The sequence below is a fragment of the Lithobates pipiens genome, unplaced genomic scaffold, assembly GCF_037356315.1.
Source record: "Lithobates pipiens isolate NorthernLeopardFrog02 unplaced genomic scaffold, aLitPip1_a1.2 Scaffold_30, whole genome shotgun sequence".
Lineage (NCBI taxonomy): Eukaryota > Metazoa > Chordata > Amphibia > Anura > Ranidae > Lithobates > Lithobates pipiens.
The window spans coordinates 166572136-166594132 of NW_027507791.1; the positions used below are offsets into that span (position 1 = coordinate 166572136).

General features: G+C 46.7%; 1 protein-coding gene across 4 annotated transcripts in view; it reads right to left on the reverse strand.

Moving 5' to 3' along the window:
• The window catches only part of NUSAP1 (nucleolar and spindle associated protein 1), a 440771-nt gene that overhangs the window by 360932 nt on the left and 57842 nt on the right, over positions 1 to 21997 (reverse strand). For all 4 annotated transcript variants that reach the window (XM_077465050.1, XM_077465051.1, XM_077465049.1 and 1 more), the window contains one exon: positions 15419 to 15530. In XM_077465050.1, coding sequence (XP_077321176.1) covers positions 15419 to 15530 — 112 coding nt within the window. The remainder of the gene's footprint in view (positions 1 to 15418; positions 15531 to 21997) is intronic.

Consider the following 21997-nt stretch of genomic DNA (forward strand, 5'->3'; position numbering starts at 1 on the left):
CCTTCAAACCGCCTCAGAACTGTGGTAACAAATGCAACAGTGCATTTACTTACAAGGTACCGTGTTTTTACCAAAAAAACAGTAAAAAAAAAAAAAAAAAAAAAAAATGTAAGAGCAATTGCAATTATACGCCCAACTGCAAAACTCTGTGGCCAAAACAGGCATCAGGCAATGCACTGACTAACTTGTAGAATTTTTAAAAGGTGTGGAGAGACGACCAAATCGGCGCTTGACACACCTGAGCAACAGACACTTGGTGTCAGAAGACCCAAGACGTTAGATTGCCCTTTTAGAGTGGGCCGTGACAGGAAAGGGGGGCACCTGCCCCTTCAAGGCGTAGTCATGTACTACAATCTGTCTGATCCACCTAGCAACGGTGGCCGACAAGACTACTATGCCTTTTTTCAGACCAACCAAACAAGGAGCCTGACTTTCGAAAGGGAGCCGTGGCAGACAAATACACCCTCAGAGCCCGAACCACGTCCAGAGAATGGAGGGCCACCTCCTTAGGATCGTGTTGGTTTAGGACACAGAGATGGTAACACAATGTCTTCATTGATGTGGAATGCCAAAACCACCTTCGGTATAAAAGAAGGTTGCGGACGCAATACCACCTTATCCTTCTGGATAACCAGACAGGGTGACTTGCAGGACAAGGCCGCCAGTTCCGAAACCCTCCTGGACGATATAATGGCCACTAGAAAGACCACTTTCTGAAAAAGTCAACAGGGGAATTTCTGATATTCTCAAATGGCGGATTCTGATGGGCCGATAGCACCAGGTTCAGATCCCACAGGGGGTAACGGCGGATGCAACGGAGGGACTACACGAACACCCCTTAAACAAAAGTGCTCACTAGAGAGGGAGACGCCAGGGGTCACTGAAAAATACACAGCCAAAGCTGAAATTTGTCCCTTAAAGTGGTTGTATACTCCATTTTTTAACTTTTACCTACAGGAAAGCCTATAATAAGGCTTACCTGTAGGTAAAAAAATATCTCCTAAACCTGTATGGTTTAGGAGATATTCCCCTCGGTATGTGCCGCTGACTGCAGCGGCGCATGCGCACAAGGGGATTCTCGGCCTGAAAATCCGGCAGTGGCCGGCCGGCCAGAATGAAATCTCCCTCCCGCGCATGCGTGGGAGTGACGATTTCGCGGCTCCGGCCACTCACAGCGCCGGAGCTGCGATACCCGGAAGAAACGCCGAGGGAGCATGTCAGCTCCCTCGGAGTGGATCTGGCCAGATGTCGGGGCCTCGTTCTAAGGTAAGTATTTCATAATGAGCTAGTATGCGGTGCATACTAGCTCATTATGCCTTTTGCTTTGCAGGTTTAAACAAAAAAAAAAAATGTGCGGGTTTACTACCGCTTTAATAGTGCTCAAAGACAATTTCTGGTCTACTTCTTGCTGTAGAAACTGCACGATCCTGTATATAGAAAAGGCGCGGACGCCAACCATTCTCCTCACACATGGAGATGTAGGCCTTCCAGGTAAGATTATATATTTTCCGAGAAGAAGATTTCCGTGCTCTCAGCATAGTTGGAATCATCGAGTCCGAAAGACCCCGATTCCTCAACACCTGTCTCTCAATAGCCATGCCATTAAAACCAGCGATGGTAAAGCAGGATGGAGAATCAGACCTTGAGACAGAAGGTCCTCTTGTAAAGGCAGTTGCCAAGGGACGTCCCGTCACCAGGAGCACCAAGTCTGCGTACCAGGGAAGCTGGGGCCAATCACCATTACTGGAACCCCCTTAGCCTCCACTCTGCGGAGCAGACGTAACAGTTTCAGCGGAGGAAAAGCATAGATCAGCTGGTACTGATCCCACGGAGCCTCCAGCTCGTCTGGAGCTCGGCACCTTCCCCTGGAGACAGGAGGCCAACAGATTCACATCTGGTGTGCCCCATTGCAGGCACAGTAGCCTGAACCCCTCCGGATGCAACGCCCATTCTCCTGGGTCCAGCATCTGGCGACTTAGGTAGTCCACCTGCCAGTTCTCCACCCGAGATGTAAATGGCTGACAGGGCCGGTAAATGTTGCTCTGCCCAGCGAAGTATGTAAGCGACCTCTGTAGGGAAATTCAGCTTCTAAGTGTGAGTTTCAACTTAAACTCATTTGAATTTAAGAGTTTTCCTGTAAAACATAAAATCTTGAACAAAATGGAGTCTATATTGCTATCGTTCTTTACAACCTCCCGCGTGGCGACTGAGCTTCTTGTTCCTCCTTGGTGATTGACACATGCCACCGCCATGGCGTTGTCTTACTGGATCCTGATCCGACGCCATAGAAGGCTTAGCGACCATGTCGAGAGGCATAGCCTGATCGCCAACAGCTCGAGCAGATTGAGCGGCAACTTGGATTCCTCCAATCGACTCATGGCCGCTGGTCGACGAAGTCCTATCACTCCACCCCTGCAGAAAAGGCCAACATCCGCTGTGATCATCATCCATTTCAGAGGTAGAACGACTTCCTGGACTGAAGCACCGGGGACCTCGGATACCAGATCAGGGAACCCCTGACTAACTGGCTCACCTGGATCTGTCGATCCAGGGAAAATGCGGATTTGTCCCACTTTGTCAAGATCTCCTTCTGCATGACTCTGGTGTGGAAAAGGGCATATGGTACTGCCTCAAAAGAGGCCACCATGAGTCCCAGGACTCGCATGCAGAAGTGCAGCGAGGACCACTTGCGGTTCATCAGCAGTTTTACTGCGGCTCTGAGAGTCTGCAGCTTGTCTGAAGGGAGAAACACTCTCGCTTCCATGAAGTCCAGCAACAAGCCTAGATACTCCAAACACTAAGTCAATACTATCACTGACTTTTTTAGGCTCAACAGCCACCCAAAAATCTTGCAGGGTCTGCATGGTGATTGCCACATCCTCTTCTAACTCTGAGGTGGAAGAAGCTCTTATGATGAGATAGTCTAGGTAACCCACGATTGTGATCCCGCGTTGCTGTATCATCGCCAACACAGGAGCCAATACATTGGTAAAGACTCGGGGGGCTGATACCACACCAAAAAGGGAGAGCTACAAACTAGTACTGGGCTTCCAACTTAAATCACAGAAAATTTTGATGCTGGAGGCATATGGGTATGTGCAGGTACGCAACCTGGTTGTCCAAGAATGGCAGGGAGTCCCCTTGATGGGGTGCAGTGACTACTGAGCGAACGGATTCCATTCTGAACCTCTGCACTTTCACAAGTGATTGAGGGCTTTTAGATCCAAGATTGAACGTACCCCTTCCTTCCTGGGAACTACAAAACAGGTTTGAGTAGAACCCCAGGAAACATTCGATTCCGAACAGGCACAAACACACCGCGATTCAGCAGGTCCCTTACTGCCCCCAAGAGGCCCTCCCGGTGAGCCGGGAGAACAGGTATGCTGGATGGGAAGAATCTGTTTTGCGGCCAAGAAAGAAACTATCTTGCAGCCAGAGAAAATCAGATCGCAGACCCATTGGTCGGACAGTCAAGAGGATCATGGGGCTGCAAACTCCTGAAGCCCCCACCGAGTCATGGGTGGGGGCAAACCTTCATGCGGTAGCACTTTTGTTCGCAGGCTTGAGGTACCAGGGATTTTCTGTCCTTCTGTGGTCGTCCTGTCGGGCTAGGGACGTTTAGCTGAAGCTCCGGGCAGACGAAAAAGCCAGTTGTGAGAGGAAAAAAAAAAAAGAGGGTCCTTTACTATGGCGTGGCTCCTTACTTAGCCTTCCTGGCCTGTGGGAGTACAGTACTATTACCACCAGTGGCATTCTTAATAATGTCATCTAACGAGGCTCCAAAGAGCCGGTGGCCAAGGAAGGGAAGATCAGTCAGGGCTTTTTTGGATGCCTTGTCAGCAGAGCAGTATTTTAACCAAATCAGGCGCCTCAGCGCCACTGAAGCCCTAGATAACAGGGGGAGGGTATCCAGGGCTGCATCACAACGTACTCAAGGCCATACACTAGTTGGTCTGCTGGTTCCCCACAGACAGGAGAAACCTGCTTTTCTCCCAATTCATGGTGCAAAAGTTTTGCCCACTCAGTGTCTGACATAAGTGTGGGTGCCAGAACTTGTCACATTGCTGACCCTACAACCGTAAACAAGGAACGAGCCACTGCCTCTGCCTTCCTGTCCGTGGGATCCTTGAATGTAGGAGACCCCTCAACTGGGATCGTGGTGATTTTGTTTAACCTGAATACTGGTGGGTCCACGACCGGAGGAACAGACCATTTTTTGAGAAGGCTCTCCTCAAAGGGTTAACGCACCGCCATGTATTTAGGGACCAAAAAGGTCTGTTGCAGTCGACCCCATTCCTTGTATATGAACCTATCGAAATAAGTCAGATACGGAAACCCCTTAGATGTACGGGCTGGCTTACAGGACCCAAAGGGGACCACTACATCAGCAGAGGGATCTGCTGGCTCCTTAATTTTCAGGGTATGATGCACAGCTGTGATAAGTGCTTCAACAAGTGCTTTATCGCGCACAAACCCAAACGGCGAATCTTCCTCACTGTCCGAACTGCCCTGGTCAGCATAGTCTAAACCAACAGAACAGAGGTCACCAGCTTCAGCGGAAGCTGAGTCTGCGTCAGAGCCCTCCCCAGAGGACGGGGGACAAGAGCTGTTTACCACCTTTGCACCACCTCCATCTTGGCAATGAACGAATTAAGGCGCGCCGACAAAGATTCCAGAGGCACTGCACTAGAGCATCTATGCCTAAGGCCTGGTCTTCTCAGTGAAGAGAAAAGAACTTGCGGACCATGGCATTCAGCTGACTGGCGAAAAGGTCTCCTTAAGGGAGCCCCCAATTTCTGGTAATGATCAGAAAAACCTCCTGATTCAAGCACCACTCTGCTTCCATCAGTAGTCTTCTGCTGAGCAGATCGGCTAACAGATTTTGGGAGCCCTTCAGGTGAACTGCCAATAAGGAGGCTACATTCTGTTCTGCCCAACAGAAAAGCTGATTGGCTAGATCCATGAGACCCCTGCTCCTGGTTACCCCCTGCTTTAGGACATATGCCACCACAGTCATATTGTCCGAGAGGATCTGGACATGACGTCCCTTCAACAGATAGTGAAAGGCTAAAAGGGCTAGGAAAATGGCCTTGAGCTCTCACCAGTTTGACGTTCTAAGAGGAATCCACCTTGGACCAAGTTCCCTGGGACGTTAGTCCATTCAGATGGGCCCCCCAATCCCAGGCGCTTGCGTCTGTTAGACGTTTGTCTACTGGAAACATCCAAGGGAGGCCTCTCATTAGATTGGCTGAATCCCAACACCGAGCTTGTGTCACCTTTGAGGTAAGCTTGATCTTTTTCTCCAACGAAACCTAGTGAGACGACGTTCGTAGGAACCTGGCCCACCGTACCGCTGGGATCGAGACCGTGTGAATCCCTAACACACTGTCATGGCTGAGCGGATTGAAACCGCAAAATACGTTTGAATCTGTTTTACTGCCATCTGGACTTTTTCCCAACTTAGCCTGCGGTAGACCTTCTGCAGGACAGAATTGATTATATAGCCCAGAAAGGTCACTTCATGACTCGGTTCTAGGTTCGACTTCTCCAAGTTGAGGAGCCAACCTAAAACTCCGATGTGTACCTGAGCTACTTGCAGGTTTGTTAACAGCTGCTTCCTGGAGTCCGCAAAAAACAAAAAGGTCATCTAAATACGGAATCACAGGAATCCCTCTTAACCTTAGAGGCTTCAGAGCTTCTGCAATGATCTTTATAAAAATCCTGGGGGACGACGAGAGCCCAAAAGGCAAGGCCCTGAATTGAAGGTGACAGATCGACGTCCCCAGGTTGACTGCCAACCGAAGGAAACGTTGGGAGGCCCGGGCAATCAGGACATGTAGATAGGCATCCCTCAGGTCTAGGGATGCCATGAAGCAGTTTGGGGTTAGCAACTTCGTTAACGAATGGATTGTGTCCATGCCAAAGTGTTTGTAGCGGATTGACCTGTTCAAGACCTTTAGGTTCAAAATCAACCGATACTTTGCTGAGGGTTTTTTCACCAAGAAGATGTGGGAGTAAAAACCTTGCCCTTCCTGATGTCTCGGGACCTACCTCCTGCTGGATCAGATCCTGTAACAGGTTCGTCATTGCAGAGGCTTTGTCTGGGTCTTTTGGAAGGGCTGTAACAAAAACCTGTTTGGAGGGGGCTCCAGGACCTCCAAACTGTAACCCTGGGCAATAATGTTCCTCACAAACTGGCTCGAAGATGTTTTGTTCCACTGCAGGAGGAAAGCAGACAACCTCCCTCCTAATGGAACTGGACTGTCATTTGCTTTTTGGAGGTGGCTCGGATCTGAAGAGAACCCCTCCCTCTACCCTTAACCTTTTGGGGGCCCCAGCGGCTTTAAATGGTCCTCGCTACCCTTTCGGGGCTGCTGAACAGCACGAAAATGTTTCCTAGCTGCCTGCTTCTTTTTGGCAGGGAAAGCCGCCTTTTTGTCCACTGTTCTATCTAGAATGGTTTCTAGGTCTGGCCCGAAAAGAAGATCCCCCGAGAAGGGTAAACCGCACAGTCTAATCTTGGAGGCTGTATCGCCTGACCAAGTTTTAAGCCAGACCGCCTGCCTAGAGGAATTTACTAGGGCCAAAGATCTGGCTGCCATCTTGATGTACTTTACAGCCTTCAATATCAACGGTAAAGACACCAGAAGATTCTTCCGAGATGTTCCTGCCTCAACGTGACTTTTTAGTTTCTCCACCCAGCATTTAAAATTTCTTACCACTGTGGACACCATAGCTGGTTTGAGGCTAGCTGACGTGGAATCCCATACCTTTTTCAAGAGGGATTCTGCCCTTTTGTCGATTGCATCCTTGAGAACCTCCATGTCCTCAAAAGCTAAATCTGTGTGGCGTTACACCTGCAAAAAAGCAGCTTCAACACGTGGCTTTTTGTTCCAAACTTCTGAATCAAACTGAAACCACCTTTTCAAGGTTTTGGAAAAGGAGTTCTTTCCGGATTCTTCCACCGCCTTTTGACTGTATCCGACAGTACCCTATGGACTGGAAACACACTAGACTTGGTGTCTTCCAACCCCCGATACATCTTACCATGAATTGACAACTGGACCTTTTCTTCTTGGATAACCAATGTTGTGTAAATTGCTTTCAGAAGATCGTCCACTTACTCCAAGAACAATTTATACTTGGAACTATGGCAGTCATCCTCCTCTTCCTTCCCTCAGGGATTCAGACGATGAGGTGGAAGAGTGCTTGTCCCCTCGACAAAAATCATACAGCCCATAAAAGGAAAAGAAGAGCACCGCTGTGCCCCTCTTACCTGGGCCTGACCGGTGCCTGCCTCCACGACGCCGACGATCCCTCCATCATGCAGGGAGTGCAGTGGGCACTAAAACCAACAGCCAAACTTTTAAACTTCCCGGGTCTGATGTCACTACGCTGCCCGGAAGCGGAAACACCGGCCGCAAAGCCCCGTCCCCGAACCCCTGCATTCCAAACGACCGGAACCACTCGTCGTTCCACCTGAACAGGAAGCCACGTCACTGGCCACCGCGTCATCTGCCCACCAGAGACAAACGTCCAGAAGCCTACCAGCGCGAACACAAAACAGAGCTCCAGACGTTTGGATGCCTGGACCTCCTGTCAGCCATTGCTCCACTGAGCTGTTAAGGGTTGGAGGCTCCGGAGCGCCCTCCGATCATACCGGGAGGGAGCTGGGATGGTCATACAAAACACTTCACGAGGTAAGACCTTTCAACTCCACCCTGGGGAGACACAGCCCCATGGTTCCCTCAAGTGCTTCCACCATGACAAAGGAAACACAATAAGTGAAGCCATGGTGGAAGAGGAGGGATTTAAAGGTCTGCAAATGTTTCCTGTTAAAATGGGCGGAGATGTGCTCTCTCCAGAGTTGCCCTGAAAGGAGATTTGAGGAAAAACTGAGGCTGCAGTAGCAGGCTGGGGGGTTGTTACCTAAGGGACTTCCCTTTGAGCGCAACTCGAAAGTTATAGATTTATCATGTTAACATGTTCTGCCTAGTCCTCTCCTGAAGGTGGCGTAACAACCCGATGGTTTAAGTAAGGAGCTGTGTCAGTCAACGTAAGACATAACCCCTTCTGAGCGGAAAAGGAGGGCCCTTGTCTACAGCGTGGCTCCTTACCTTTCCTGGACTATGGGAGCAACGTACTCTTGCCCCCAGTAACATTCTTAATGTCATCAAGCAAGGCTCCAAATAGCCTCTCCCCCTGGAAGGGCAAATCCGCCAGTGCTTTCTTTAGATGCCTGGTCCACAGACCAGCATTTTAGCCAAATCAGGCGATTAAGCACCACAGCCGACACATAGGGCTCTAGAGAGCAAGGCGGCCGTATCTAAGGCGACATCACACACATACACATATATATACATATACACACACACACACACACACACACACACACACACTTAAGGCCCTGCACCAACTGGTCTGCCAGCTCCACACAGACCGGGGAAGCCCGTTGCTTCTCCAACTCCCGATGCAGCAATTTGGCCCATTCAGTAAGCATCTGAGATACCAGGGCTGTGTCCAACACTGGCCGCAATGCTGATCCAACCACCGTAAACATGGACCGGCCAACCGCCTTGACCCTCCTGGCGGCAGGGTCCTTGATAGCAGGGGTCCCTTCCACCGGAATCGTGGTTAACCTGGATACCGGGGGGTCAACTATCGAAGATGATGTCCATTTATTCATCAAACTCTCCTTAAAAGGGGTAACGCACCATCATGCATCTCGGGATGTAAAAGGCCCGCTGCGGGCGTCCACACCGCTTGTAAATAAACTTATTTTCATAAGTTAGGCAAGGAAATGCCTTAACCGTGCAGTCCGGCTTGTGGGACCCGAAAGGGACCAACACCCTTGTAGATACCCTAAAGATGGAGGATATGGCGGGTCATCCCGCACTGCTGTTATAAATGCTCCAAGCGTTTCTTCTTGTGCTGACCCAGACACGGAGTCACTCACTGTCGAACGGTCCTGGTCTGCATCATTTGAAACTTAAGAATAGGAGCTTCCTGCCACAGCATGACCAGAGTCTTAATCAGAGGTTTCCCAGAAGACGGTGGTGGGGGGTGTTTTACTCCCCTCGCACCCACAAGCCACTTCTACTCTGGTAGCAAAGGACTCCATGACCGCCAACAGAGTGTCCATAGGCACCGCAAGAGGTGGGGATCCAGTTGCCATAACAGGGATGTCTGGGGACGAAGCACCAGCTTCTGACACCATGCTGACCCAACACTTGCCTGTCACCACTTAGGGACCTAAGGCATGTCACACAAAATAACCACCCTCCTAGCTGCCACAGACTGAGGGGCCCCCCACAGGACTCACCCCCCCTGACCCCAGTACTGTGATGTGCTCCTGGTGTCCGCTGTCTCCTTTGTTAGCCACAAAGTGTTCTGTGTAAAAAAGTGTGCTGTTCTAGTAAGAAACCGTCACCCAGCACTAGAGGCAAAACAAGCTGAAGCTACTAGAAAATGGCCGCCTGAGCAAAAAACGTCTGAGGGCGCTAGGAAAAATGGCCGGACTTCCAGAAAATGGCCAAAAAGGAAAAATCTGACTGGCTACAGGAAAATGGGCGCAGTCCATGCGGCGGCCTGCCCGCATGGCATACACACTAAAACACCCCACCATGGCCCAGAAACATGGAAGAGCACGAGTGGACCTGCACCACCCAGCGCAGCCCCCTGACAGGACTCTGAGCTCCCATACAGTGGCCCATAGCATAGGGAGGAGGGAAAGGGAGAGAAGCAATGGACAGTGAGAGACCCCCCTAGTCGATTTCGCACTGAATGCCCAGGTGTTCCAACTATACTATGTGGAACTATACTTAGCCCTCCTACAAGGACTGCTGGACACTAACTCAGACAGCAGTAGCACGGTCATGTGTGCCCTGGAGCATATAGCTCACCAGCCGCCCCTGGATTAGACAGGGCATGTCGTGGCCGACACAGCGCATAGCTAAGGTCTGCTCACGCTTGACGGCCAGGCTGGGGAGACAACCAGGATCTATATTATCCATCCTGTCACCCAGCACAGCTGTTGATTGTAGATCACAGCAATCAAAAAATGCAGAAAAAAAAAAAACACAAACAAAAAAATTCCCAGGACCAATAGTACACACCGGGAGCCAGGTCGTTCAACACTAGGCAGACAAAAAAAACTGAGCTGGTGGATGCCGTGTGAGGGGTTATAGTCAGTAGGACCACCCCCTGGGTGGTACTATACAGTTTTGCTGTTTTTAAATGTTCTGCTTAGTCCTCTCCTGAAGGCGGCAACATAACCCTAAGGCAGGGCTTGACAAAACCCGGGTGCCAGGTCGCATTTGCGACTAGAATTAGCGACCTGGCGCAGCACAGCTGGGGGTATCCTGTCTCCGTGGAACCCCCCGGCGTGATCGCGTCGGGCCGCGCCGCTGGCGGCCGGTAATTGAGCCCCCGGCTTTGAGGCCTTCTGTGATCCTATGGTTCCTTCTGGAATCTGGCGCCCTCTTGTGGTGGCCATTGAAATTACAACCAGCAATGCTAATGGGGCCATCTACTTCCCTTTACATATATACACACACACATTTTTTTTTTTTTTTTTTATTATTCTAACACCCTAGAGAGTAAAATGGTGGTCATTGCAATACTGTCTGTCACAACATATTTGCACAGCGGACTTACAAGAGCACTTTTTTTGGGGGGGGAAATAATTTAATAAAAAAAAAAAAATGAGACATCCGTTAAGTTAGCCCAATTGTTTTTTATATTGTGAAAGATAAAATGTTACGCTGAGTAAATCGATACCCAACATGCCATGCTTCAAAATTGCGCCCGCTCATGGAATGGCGACAAACTTTTACCCTTTAAAATGTCCATAGGCGACATTTAAAAAATTCTACAGGTTGCACGTTTTGAGTTACAGAGAAGGTCTAGGACTAGAATTATTGCTCTTACTCTACTCATCGCAGCAATACCTCACGTGTGGTTTGAACATGGCTTTCATATATGCGTTCGGTTCTGCACGCAAGCTTGGCGGGACAGGGCGCATTTAAAATATATACAATTTTTTTCTTATTTTAACTTTTATTTTTATTTTTTTCACTGTTCTTTAAAAAAAAAAAAAAAAAAAAGTGTGTCACTTTTATTCCTATTACAAGGAATGTAAAAATCCCTTGTAATAGAAAAAAGCATGACAGGTCCTCTTATATATGAGATCTGGGGTCAGAGAGACCTCATCTCATATTTACACTAAAATGCAATTTAAAAAAAAAAATGTCACTTGAAAAAAATAAAATAAAATGTCCCTCTAAGAGCTATGGGCAATGACTTGGAGACAGGTGGGGGGCTGGGGGCTATCTTCCCCTCATTCGTCTCCATGTCAGGCCAGGGACAGGTCCAGATCGCCGTCACGGACCTGGCTCCTAACTTTTTTAGCTGGCTCCTAGATTCCAAGCAAATTTGTCAACCCCTGCCCTAAGGTCAAGATGAAGATGCTGTGTCCGCAAATGAACAAATGTTTTTTTCTAACAGGAATTCCAATTTGTTATCAGATAGATCCCTAAGCATTTGTGCACTGTCAACCAGACCAAATCAAGCTTTTAGTCAGAGGATATAGCAGCATAAATTGCTGATATACTCCACATCTTCTTAAATTTATTCTAGGATAAAGTGTTAAAAACTTTTTTTTGGGGGGGGGGGGGGGTGCTTATCCGGGCGATCCCACTCAGAATACATAAGCTTTTCCCAGCAACGAATGGACAGGAAAGGCATGCAAAGCCTGAGGAGGTTTCGGTGAACCCAAACAAGAAGTGGGCTTTTCAATAGACTCAGTTAAGGATACCTTAAATGTGGAGCAGACCATTTCAGTACAAGAATGCACCAGCAATTTCTTAGCCTGTGAAGCTGGTTCAACTTCCCTCTCCCATTGTTTCTCTGAGGATCCTGGGTGGTAGACGGGGACCTAATGTGTTTTCTTTCACTATGTGAAGATGCGACTAAAGCCGCTAATCTTTCCTCCAAATCATGGCTGAGGAAAAAAGAAAAAAAATACTCAGTGATATTATAGACAGGGGCTGAACTGTCAGAAGTAGTTGCAACCTGACAACCCTGATGGCTCACTCTGCACAGCCTCCCTAGGCCTTTCGGGGGGGGGGGGGGGGGTGGATGGTGTTGCAGAGGGAGGATCCTTAGAGCCTGGGGGAAGACCCCTTTGTGCCCTTGAATTTTGAGGTATTTGTACCACCCCCCTCTGGTCATAGTGCCAAGCACACATGCAGAGGTACTACCAAAATTCACCCACTGCTGAGGACAAAGTCCAGCAACTGGTGCTGCCATCAATGATCAGCCTGATGCCAAGTAAATGTGCCCTGGAAATACCTGTGTCACCAACACTCACATACCACCGTCTTCTATGTGTCCCTCTGACAGCTGAGGGCACTTGAAAAAAAAAAAAAAAAAAGTGCACTTTATAGCTTATACATCCCTGCGTTTGTGAACGTCTGAGGCACGTCAATGCCGTGCTAAGCCCCAGCCCCTTTCTACGTCTTCCCATCACTTTGTTTTCCTGCGTGAGCAAGCCTCTGATCCAACCGGATCGCAGGTGGAGTAGAGGAGGCGTGCTGATGGACGGAGAACCATCATAATGGCGGCGGCAGCTTGAGCAGCACAGCATACCGCCGACTGGCCCATGCTCCTTCTGCCTCCTGGAAGGAAGCTGTCCAGGTGGGGGACGTTTTAAAAGAAAAAAACAAAAACACACAACCCTTCCCACGTCTTGCCTGGACTTGGACTGGAGGAAGCATGCAGCTTATATTGACACAAAGTGAGACTGACAAGCTTGGAATCAGGTACACGCTCTTGAAAGCCCTTGGTGACTTTAGGCATAACATTTACTTTAACCACTTCAGCACCAGAAGAATTTAGCCCCTTCCTGACCAGAGCACTTTTTGCGTTTTGGCACTGCGTCGCTTTAACTCACGATTGCATGGTCGTGTGAAGTGGCTCCCAAACAAAATTGAGCTTCCTTTGGTGGGAATAAAAAAAAAAAAAGCTTTTTTTTACATGTTGCCATAATAAATATCCCCCAAAAATATATATAAAAAAGCTTTTCCTCAGTTTAGGCCGATACGTATTATACATTTTATTATTTTTTTTTTAAGCAAAAATATCGCAATAAGCGATTAGTTCGCGCAAAATTTATAGCGTTAACAAAATAGGGGATAGTTTTATGCAATTTTTATTCATCTTTTTGTTTTACTAGTAAAGGCGATAAGAGATTTTTATCATGACTGACATTATGGCGGACACATCTGACATTTTTGGGACCATTGTCATATATACAGCAATCAATGCTATACAAAATCACCGATTCCTGTGTAAATTACACTGGCAGTAAAGGGGTTGTGTGTCCTGGTGAGTGATTTTAACTGTGGGGGGGCATGGCTACGTGTGGCTCATCACTGATCACAGGGAGCAGCAATCAGTGACACTGTCACTACGTAGAATGGGGAGAGGCTTGTTTACATTAGCATCTCCCTGTTCTTCGTGAGACAAATGCAGGTGACCCGCGATCCAACTCACGGAGTTTGACACAGGCGCCCCCCCTGCTGGCCGCCTCTTAAAGGGCAAAGTACAGGTACGTTAGTTTGCCTGTACGTGCCATTCTGCCACAGTATATCTGCTTGAAGCGGTTAAAGGAGAAAACCCACAAGTAGTAGAAAAATTCCTTAGGAATCTCCACTTATCTTTTCCAGCTGCAGCATTCTGTGGTAAACCATACAGAACCAAACTTCACCACTCACGGTGGGCTCCGTTTAAAAAACCTTTAAAGGACCGGGGCCCCTTTTTATCAGGGGTTCCACACCCTTGGACCCGTAAAAGCACCCCGCCAGGAAATATGGCTGAAAAAACCAAGCACTGGATCCCAGGGTCCACCTCGCTAAAAAGAGAAGAGTTACAAGCAAAACATTGTTTCTTCTGACACGAGGCCCACCAAGGAAAAATAACCTCAGGCGCCAAGCACACGCAAAAATTGTGGCCTCTCGGCAGGTGGGCCTTGGCACTGAGCAACCTGATATTTACATGCAATATCGCAGATAGAGATGTGCCAAGAGCGTGCACCCTGCACACTCCGGGCAGTTACTGGTGGCTAATGGTTAGCCAATCCCATGACCTTAAGCCTTGCCCCCACCTTCCAGAATTTTAACCCTTACAGGGTCAGCAGGCACCAGCTCTAAGGGCTTACAGAATCAGGTTTTGAGCAGACTCCAACACCAAGAAGGAATGTACAGCGTCAATAAGGGTAGTTATGATTTCCTGAAGCTTGCAAGAAATTTCTGCTATAGGCGTATAATACTGATCAGAATTCCTCAGGAGGAGGTGGATAACTTCCATCGCCTCCTCAGTTAATTTGTCTGACTCAAGAGTGAAATAAGACAAGTAGAGGAGGTTGAATGAGCATGGCTGTGACCCCTGCTATCTATAGCCTTGATAAGGCCATCAATTCTGACCATATCTGACATTGTAAGAGAAAAATCCTCTATGAATAGAAAAGAAGCTGTTAAGGTAGTATAGCCAGCAGAATGGCCTCAGAAAATGTATAAAGGTGTCCTTGCAGCTTTTTTGCTAGCATCCCATCACCTGAAGGTAGTTGCATATAACCCAGTCATAATGATAAAAAGTTTATCTCTAGGTTTCTTTAACTTCAAATTGTTCATTTGGACCAAGCCAGCTCAAACATGGTATTTATGTCACCAACAGCTGCAATGGTTGTGTGCGCTGTATCAACTGCATGCAGCCTCAGCTATATACAGTGCTGTGTGTCGGCAACCAGATGAGAACTTCCGGTCCAGCTCCTGGAACAAAACCAAGTTGCGCTGAATACTGCTCAACCATTAAGACGAAGCTTTGAATGCTATGAATAAAACACAAAGATGCCTCTGATTTGCTGAGGCGGAGTATTGTAACATCAAAAGTTGCTTATTTGCCAATCAGGGAAATCATTGTATACATTCATAGAATAGAAAGCTTCCTCTAAATGACTGAGCAGTGCTAAGGCGGACTCGATTGTTGCCACAAGTAGGAAAGTTCTCATCCTGCTGCCAGGACGCAGCGCAGTATACTGTGTGTAGCTAAGGTTATAGTTTATACAGTACACACAGCTACTGCCACTGTTAGTTTAGTAAATCATTTGTTTGGAACAGCAGGGTCCAAATTAACTAAAGTAAAATTAAATATGGAGATCAACTTTATTCAATATGAATGGATTATACAAGTCGTGTACTGTGTGGTCAAGAAAATAAATTACAGCCTTGTAAATGCTCTCAAACTTTTATCCCAACAGTTTCCAGGATAAGGCACATCAACTTCCCGTCTAACCTAAAAGAAATTCAAAACCCTTCGCATACGAGATAAAACACAAAATGGAGAGATAAATGCAACATACCTTGGCACAATTTTGTTTTCTCGGAAATCTCATCTTTCATCATCTTGCACTCTCTTTGCCCCCTCGCAAAGTCAGGCTTGGTAGATTCTTCATCTTTTTCATTGTTATTTTCCTAAAGAATAATAGCAAATAAACAATATTCAAATTCCGGTATATCCTACTGGAGAGCACCTTTGTTAAATCTAAATACAATATCATAAACAGTTTATTAAGCATACTTCTCAAACTCTAAAAATGGCTACCCAAAAAAGAAGATTGGATACTAAACAAGACTTCTGAGCCAATACATGACAGCACAATAAAACATGTAAAAGCTGAACAAACGTCAGTTTTTTTCCTGAAAATGTGGGTACTGTCCAATATCTAGTACTTGTTTAGAGGAATAGCAGTCATTACTTTACAGAAAGGCATTCTTCACATTGTGGTTATAAAACGAAAACCTATCTATAAAGCAAGCTTTTACAAAGTAATGGCAGAGCTTTTGTGATGCTTTGTTTAAATCTTTAAAAAAAAAAAGTACCATTCGGCTTACAAAAGTTAAACCGGTCTGGGAAACCCTGACTGCCATTTGAAAAATGATGCAATGATAAGTGAAGCCTGTTAGCAGCTTGTTTAAATTGACAGTCAACCGTCACACTCATTAAACACAAAAAAGGAGAGCTAAACCAATCTGGGCAATATGTATAACTCTGACCCAAAGGCTGAAAATTATATAAAATGTCAGTTTATGGTCAATTTTTAAGAACAGCTCACATGTAAAATCATGGGATCCTGGCTAGCAGAGTATATTGACAATGGATGTAAAACTCACAACTCCATCATGACAGTTTGTAAGCCCAATGGATGGTGGGAGTAAGGATAGATTCCTCAAATCCTGGACCAAACTTATGATGGGCGAAGCTGCTGCATGACGCCCAGGAGGGAGCTGGAGGAACCCAGAATTCTGGAGCCACTGGGGTTCCGGAAAGGATGCGTCAGTGGACCAATAGTGACCAGCACAGAGACCAGAGATAATGGCAAGTGCTATCAGAAAGGCTCAAAAGGAAGGATTCAATGTTAAGGGCACTGATGGGGCCTGTGCTGTGCTAAATACTTATATTAATGTTTATTATACAGCGCTTTGTATTCAGGATTGTAGGTGCTGAATGGTCTGATTGGCTGTATTTTTTAGACTGCCAGATCTGTTGCTTATCCTGGAAATAATGAAATCTTGCCATTATATCTCGCAGTATTTCTACTGCCAGTGTAATGGACCCTTTTAAACAATTTTTTCAATCTGTTAGTCCTAGCATAAGCGCAAATATTTTATAAATTTTTGCTTGCAGATCTTATGCCTGCATATCTGGGACTCCCCTTATTCTATGGATTTTTCCTTTGATTACAGTTTTCCTGGTCTTCCAGCTGATGCATTGCATCTCTGATCTTACTGTAGTCCTGCCATCTGCCCTTTCAAATCCTTCATTGCTGCTGGTAAATCTAACTGCTCTTCTGTACCTTCTACCCTTCTTAAAATATGGTTTAAGTCCTCGTGTAGAGTGGCCATTTCTCCCTTAATAGACCATTCTAATTTTGTGAACATCTCAGCCATTTTTCTTCTTCTTTGAACCTAGACAAAAAACAGCTGCCAGCCAAAGGGTCTTCTGCTCTCTCATCACAGATGCTTTCTTATAGGTCTGTTATTTCCTTGGGTTAAGTCCTTGGGTTGTTTTCTCTGTCCATTTTTTTGTGCTCCATCTAGAGTTTTTTTAGTCTTGGCCCCTGTCAGTTTCCCTGAACTCTGTCCCCCCCCATCCCCCCCATCCTGTGTCTTTTTTATGAAGCAAGGGCTTACACATTTTGGGTGGGTTCGCACTTGTTCCTTTCACGGGTTTCCCCCTCATCCTGTTCTTTAGTTAAATACGGGTCTGGTATAATAGTTTGAGAAATCCGTTATTCCCCTCTACCCTTCAGTACTACTGGCCACGTACATGCCTCGTGGCGTCAGGGGTGAGTGATTGCTTAATTTACTTTGTGACCTTGTCTGCATTCCAGCATTCATAATAGCTAATAAAGGATGTTATCAGCGACACTCCATTTATTTGCTAATTCAAATAGGCAGCTCAATGCATCAATCTTCCAAATCTAAGGTGTTATATGCTAACACTTTCTTGTTAGCAGGGAGGGTCCCACCATCCCTTCTCTCCCATCACTCATCACCAAGCCTCTCAGATTAGTCTTTAACTCCGCTATTCATTCATGTTCCTCATTGATTCATCTGGGTTGCAGTCGCTTTCCGTTTCACACAGTTTTACTAAACACCTCCGCATATAGTCCGATCAACTGTATACCGGGGTTCCAATTTTAACAAGCTTTAACGCATTTAACAGTTTTGACAATTGTACCAGCAGGAATATCCTTCTATAGCCAGAGTTTCCAGTCCATCCAGCAATAATGCATTAAAAGTTCAAGTCACTCAGCCCTCTGAATTCACTCCTGCAGGTTTCTGGGTCTTCAGTGATTTTGTGGCCACCTCAGTTAATGTACCTGTAGCGGATTTTCCAACCCTGGGCTCAGGAGGACCAGACTAGTAGAATGGGGGGGGGGGGGGGGGGGGGGGACCGTGAGCATCTCCTGTCCTTCAGTCCCACCAGCCATCATATTTGCAGCACGTCTCCCATTAGCCAGGACCAACGCTGTTTGTGAGCACTCACCCTCCTGCCTTTTCAAGCTCACAACAGACAGGTAAGCTCCTGGTGTGCTGTCTGTGTGCATGTCCCAAGAGCCGCTGCATGCTGTCGCCGACACTCCAGGACCCATCGCCGCTGCATGCTCCCGTTGACACTCCAGGGTTGCTCTGATGTATCCTACTCTTTAGCACACGTTCGGTCAGAAGTATTGGGAGGATGGGAGTAAAGAGGAGATCTGTTCCTCACTCCCTCCGGGGGAGATTTGCGGGCTTCTAGGGTCATCAGCAGAAGCTGCGTCTCTCAGGTTCCCACATCAGGCCAGCCCTCCCCTCCTTTACCACTCAATCACTGTTTATATATGCGCATGTTCACATTTTCATGGGGGTGCTTTAAATTAATATTTTAAATATTTCTTTAAATAACTTACACCACAACTTCATTTAAATGTAGTTTTTTTTCTTGGGGGGGGGGGGGGGGTATAAGAGTGACAGCTCCAGTAACGAACTAGATCAGAGCAAAGAGGTAGCTTTGAAATGCTTCATCCATCCACCGCCTGACGTCACTTGCGGTCTCTCACGACCGTGTTCCAAGCTGGTGTGCATGCTGTCAAGCATGCAGTAGGCCAGCTATTTACATCTGCCTAGTGAAACCCACTGCAGCCTGCTGGGACATCTCTCTGGACATAGCTCCAGATTCCCCAGTGACCATGGACATCTATTAGAGTACAAAGAAGGGCAACAAAGCTGATAAAGGATCTGGAAGATATTAGTTATGAGGAAAGGTTGTGAGCACTGAACTTCTTCTCTCTGGAGAAGAGACGCTTGAGAGGGAATATAATTTCAATATACAAATACCATACTGGTGACCCCACAAAAGGGATAAAAAACTTTTTCGCAAAAAAGATAGTTTAACAAGACTTGTGGCCACTCATTAAAATTAGAAGAAAAGAGATTTAACCTTAAAACTACATAGAGAGTTCTTTACTGTAAAAGCGGATATCAGATAAGCACTTGAACGACCACAACATACAGGGATATACAATGTAATACTGGCATATAATCAAACACATAGGTTGGACTTGGTATTTTTTCAACCTCACCTACTATGTAACTATACAAGTTTTTGTAAAAATAAAAAAATCATGATTCAATTACTTGGGACCAAAAAAATTAAAAAAATATTCAATGGACTCAACATGCCTCTCAGCAATTTCCTTAGAGTGTCTACTTTCCAAAATGGGGTCAGTACTGACCTGCCATTTTAGCACCTCAATAAATGAGTCAAACTAATTGGCAGTCAAACTAAAAGTTGTGTAAAGTCCAGAAAATGTACCCTAGTTTATAGATGCTATAACTTTTGTGCAAACCAATAAATATACGCTTATTGACTTTAACCAAAGACATGTGTCTGAATACATTTTGGTCTAAATATATGACTAAAATTTAGTTCATTGTCTTTCTTATAATAAAAAGTAGAAAATCTTTTTTTTACAGTTTTTCACTCCTTCCGATTATATCGGGGGGAAAAAAAAAAAAAACACACACGCAGAGGCAATCAAATTACATCAAAAGAAAGCTCTATTGGGGGGGAGGAGGATGCAAATTTTGCAGTGCCAAATTGTAAAAAAAAGTCTTCTGGTCTTTAGGCAGCCTAATGGTCTGGGGCTTAATTGGTTAAGGGAATCAACAGATTATTAACTGTGGAGAGATAGGAGCTGGCAATTAGTCAACAGCTGAGAGAAAGGGAAGGGCCAAGCCCAGCCCTGACACCTCCCCATCACATCTGAGCAGCCCATGTGACTAGAGTCACAAGTGGGTGTATACACAGTGGTATATGACAGCCCACTCCCTCCCTTGGCCTCCATGCTCACTAACCAGCTAAACACAATGGGGATGGGATATCACATGTAGATTAATGGACACGGGCATATTTTTGCCAGTCACAGGCTGTCATGCCCATCCAGCCTACCACAACACCATGTTAGTGTCAAAATTAATAAAAACTTGATTTTCTCTGTATACTGCTAACAGTTTAACCACTTGAGGTCCAGGCCATAGCCAAACGACAGCTACAGCGTGGACCTCATTTTCCGGGAGGCCGTCAAAGGACGTCCTCCCCTGTTCACTTGCCCTGCGCACGACCTGGTGAGTGCGCTGTGATCAGTAAGTCTGAGACTCGGCAGAGCTTTTTGTTTACATCGCGGGATCAGCTGTCATGACAGCCAATGACAGCTGATCCCACGATGTAAACAAAAAGCTCTGCAATCATTTTTTTTCTCCTCACACTGACAGCGTGAGGAGAAAAACAAGCTGATCAATGGCTTATGTTAAAGGGTCATCGGTCCCAAAGAGGAGGAGGGCACATCTGCCTCCTCTGTGCCATTCAGTAACCCCCTGCCAGTGCCCACCAGTGCCACCTATCAATGCCCAACAGCAGTGCCTATCACTGCCACCCATCAGCGTACATCAATGAAGGCGAAAAATTTAAGGGTGCACCAAATGGGTTTTTTGGTGCCGAAACAGATACCGAAAATGAAAAATACACTAGGCCGAAAACTGAAACAGAACTGATATCGAAACATTTTAATTAATATTTTTGTACAGGAAATGGTCAGAGACTGGGGACACGGTACAGGAAATGGTCAGAGACTGCACACATGATACAATAGATCAATGCAGCCTCACCAGTGCCCCCCACATTGCAGCCAGCCTGTGCAGGGAACAGAGGAGAGCCACCTCCGCCACCTGTTTGACAACAGCGCCGGGAACATCACAGCTTTCATTTCAATAGCTGTGTGTTCCCGGCCGCGCCATCACATACAACCCCTCCTCCTTGTCCGGGCACTTTGATAGACAGATCATCCGTCCAATCCTGGGGCGGATGATATGTCTATCAAAGTGCCCGGACAAGGAGGAGGGATTTTATGCGACGGCGCGGCAGGGAACACACAGCTATTGAAATGAAAGCTATGATGTTCCCTGCGCTGTGACCAAACAGGCAGCAGGGGTGGCTCTCTTGCATTATAGGACAACCCCATGATGGGCGGCACCAAGGCCCCGCCCTATTCCCAGCTCCATTATCGGCCGTTTTTCTATCGGCAAACTGCCAACAAGGGCATTTTCGGCCGATATGTTTTGGTGGTCAAAATTTCGGTGCATCCTTAGAAAAAAGTTACCTGTTTGCAAAATTTTATAACAAAATTAAAAAAAAAAAAGTTTTTTTCTTTTTTTAAACAAAAAATACAAACTGCAGAGGTGATAAAATACCAAAAGAAAGTTCTATTTGTGTGAAAAAAAATAATAATTGAATTTGGGTACAGTGTTGCATGACCGCGCAACTGTCAAAGTGCAACATCCCTTTAAAGCTGAAAATTGGTCTGGAAAGGAGGGGGTTTTAAGTGCCCAGTAAGCAAGTGGTTAATAAAGTTCTTATTTGTAAATTAAAGTGGACCTCCCCTCTGAAATTGAAGTTCCGCTCATCTGATCCCCCCTCCGGTGCCACAATTGGCACCTTTCAGGGGGAGGGGGGGTGCAGATACCTGGATAATCCAGGTATCTGCACCCACTTCCGGGACAAGAGCTAGCCGCAGATGTGCGCCCCCCCGCGCCGCTGTGTTCTGGGAAACAGTTCCCAGGACACAGCGGGGACCAGTGAAGACGCACATGCGCAGTAGGGAACCGGGCAGTGAAGCCACAATGCTTCACTTCCCGATTCCCTGACAGAGGATGGCGGCGGGGGCAGCAGAGAGACGAGCGATTGCTCGTCATCTGCTGCTATCGCTGGATCCTGGGACAGGTAAGTGTCAATTAAAAATCAGCAGCTGCAATATTTGTAGCTGCTGGCTTTTAAATATATTTTTTTTAAAGGTGCAGTTTCTCTAAGCTTTGGATTTCAAATATATATTTGTATGACA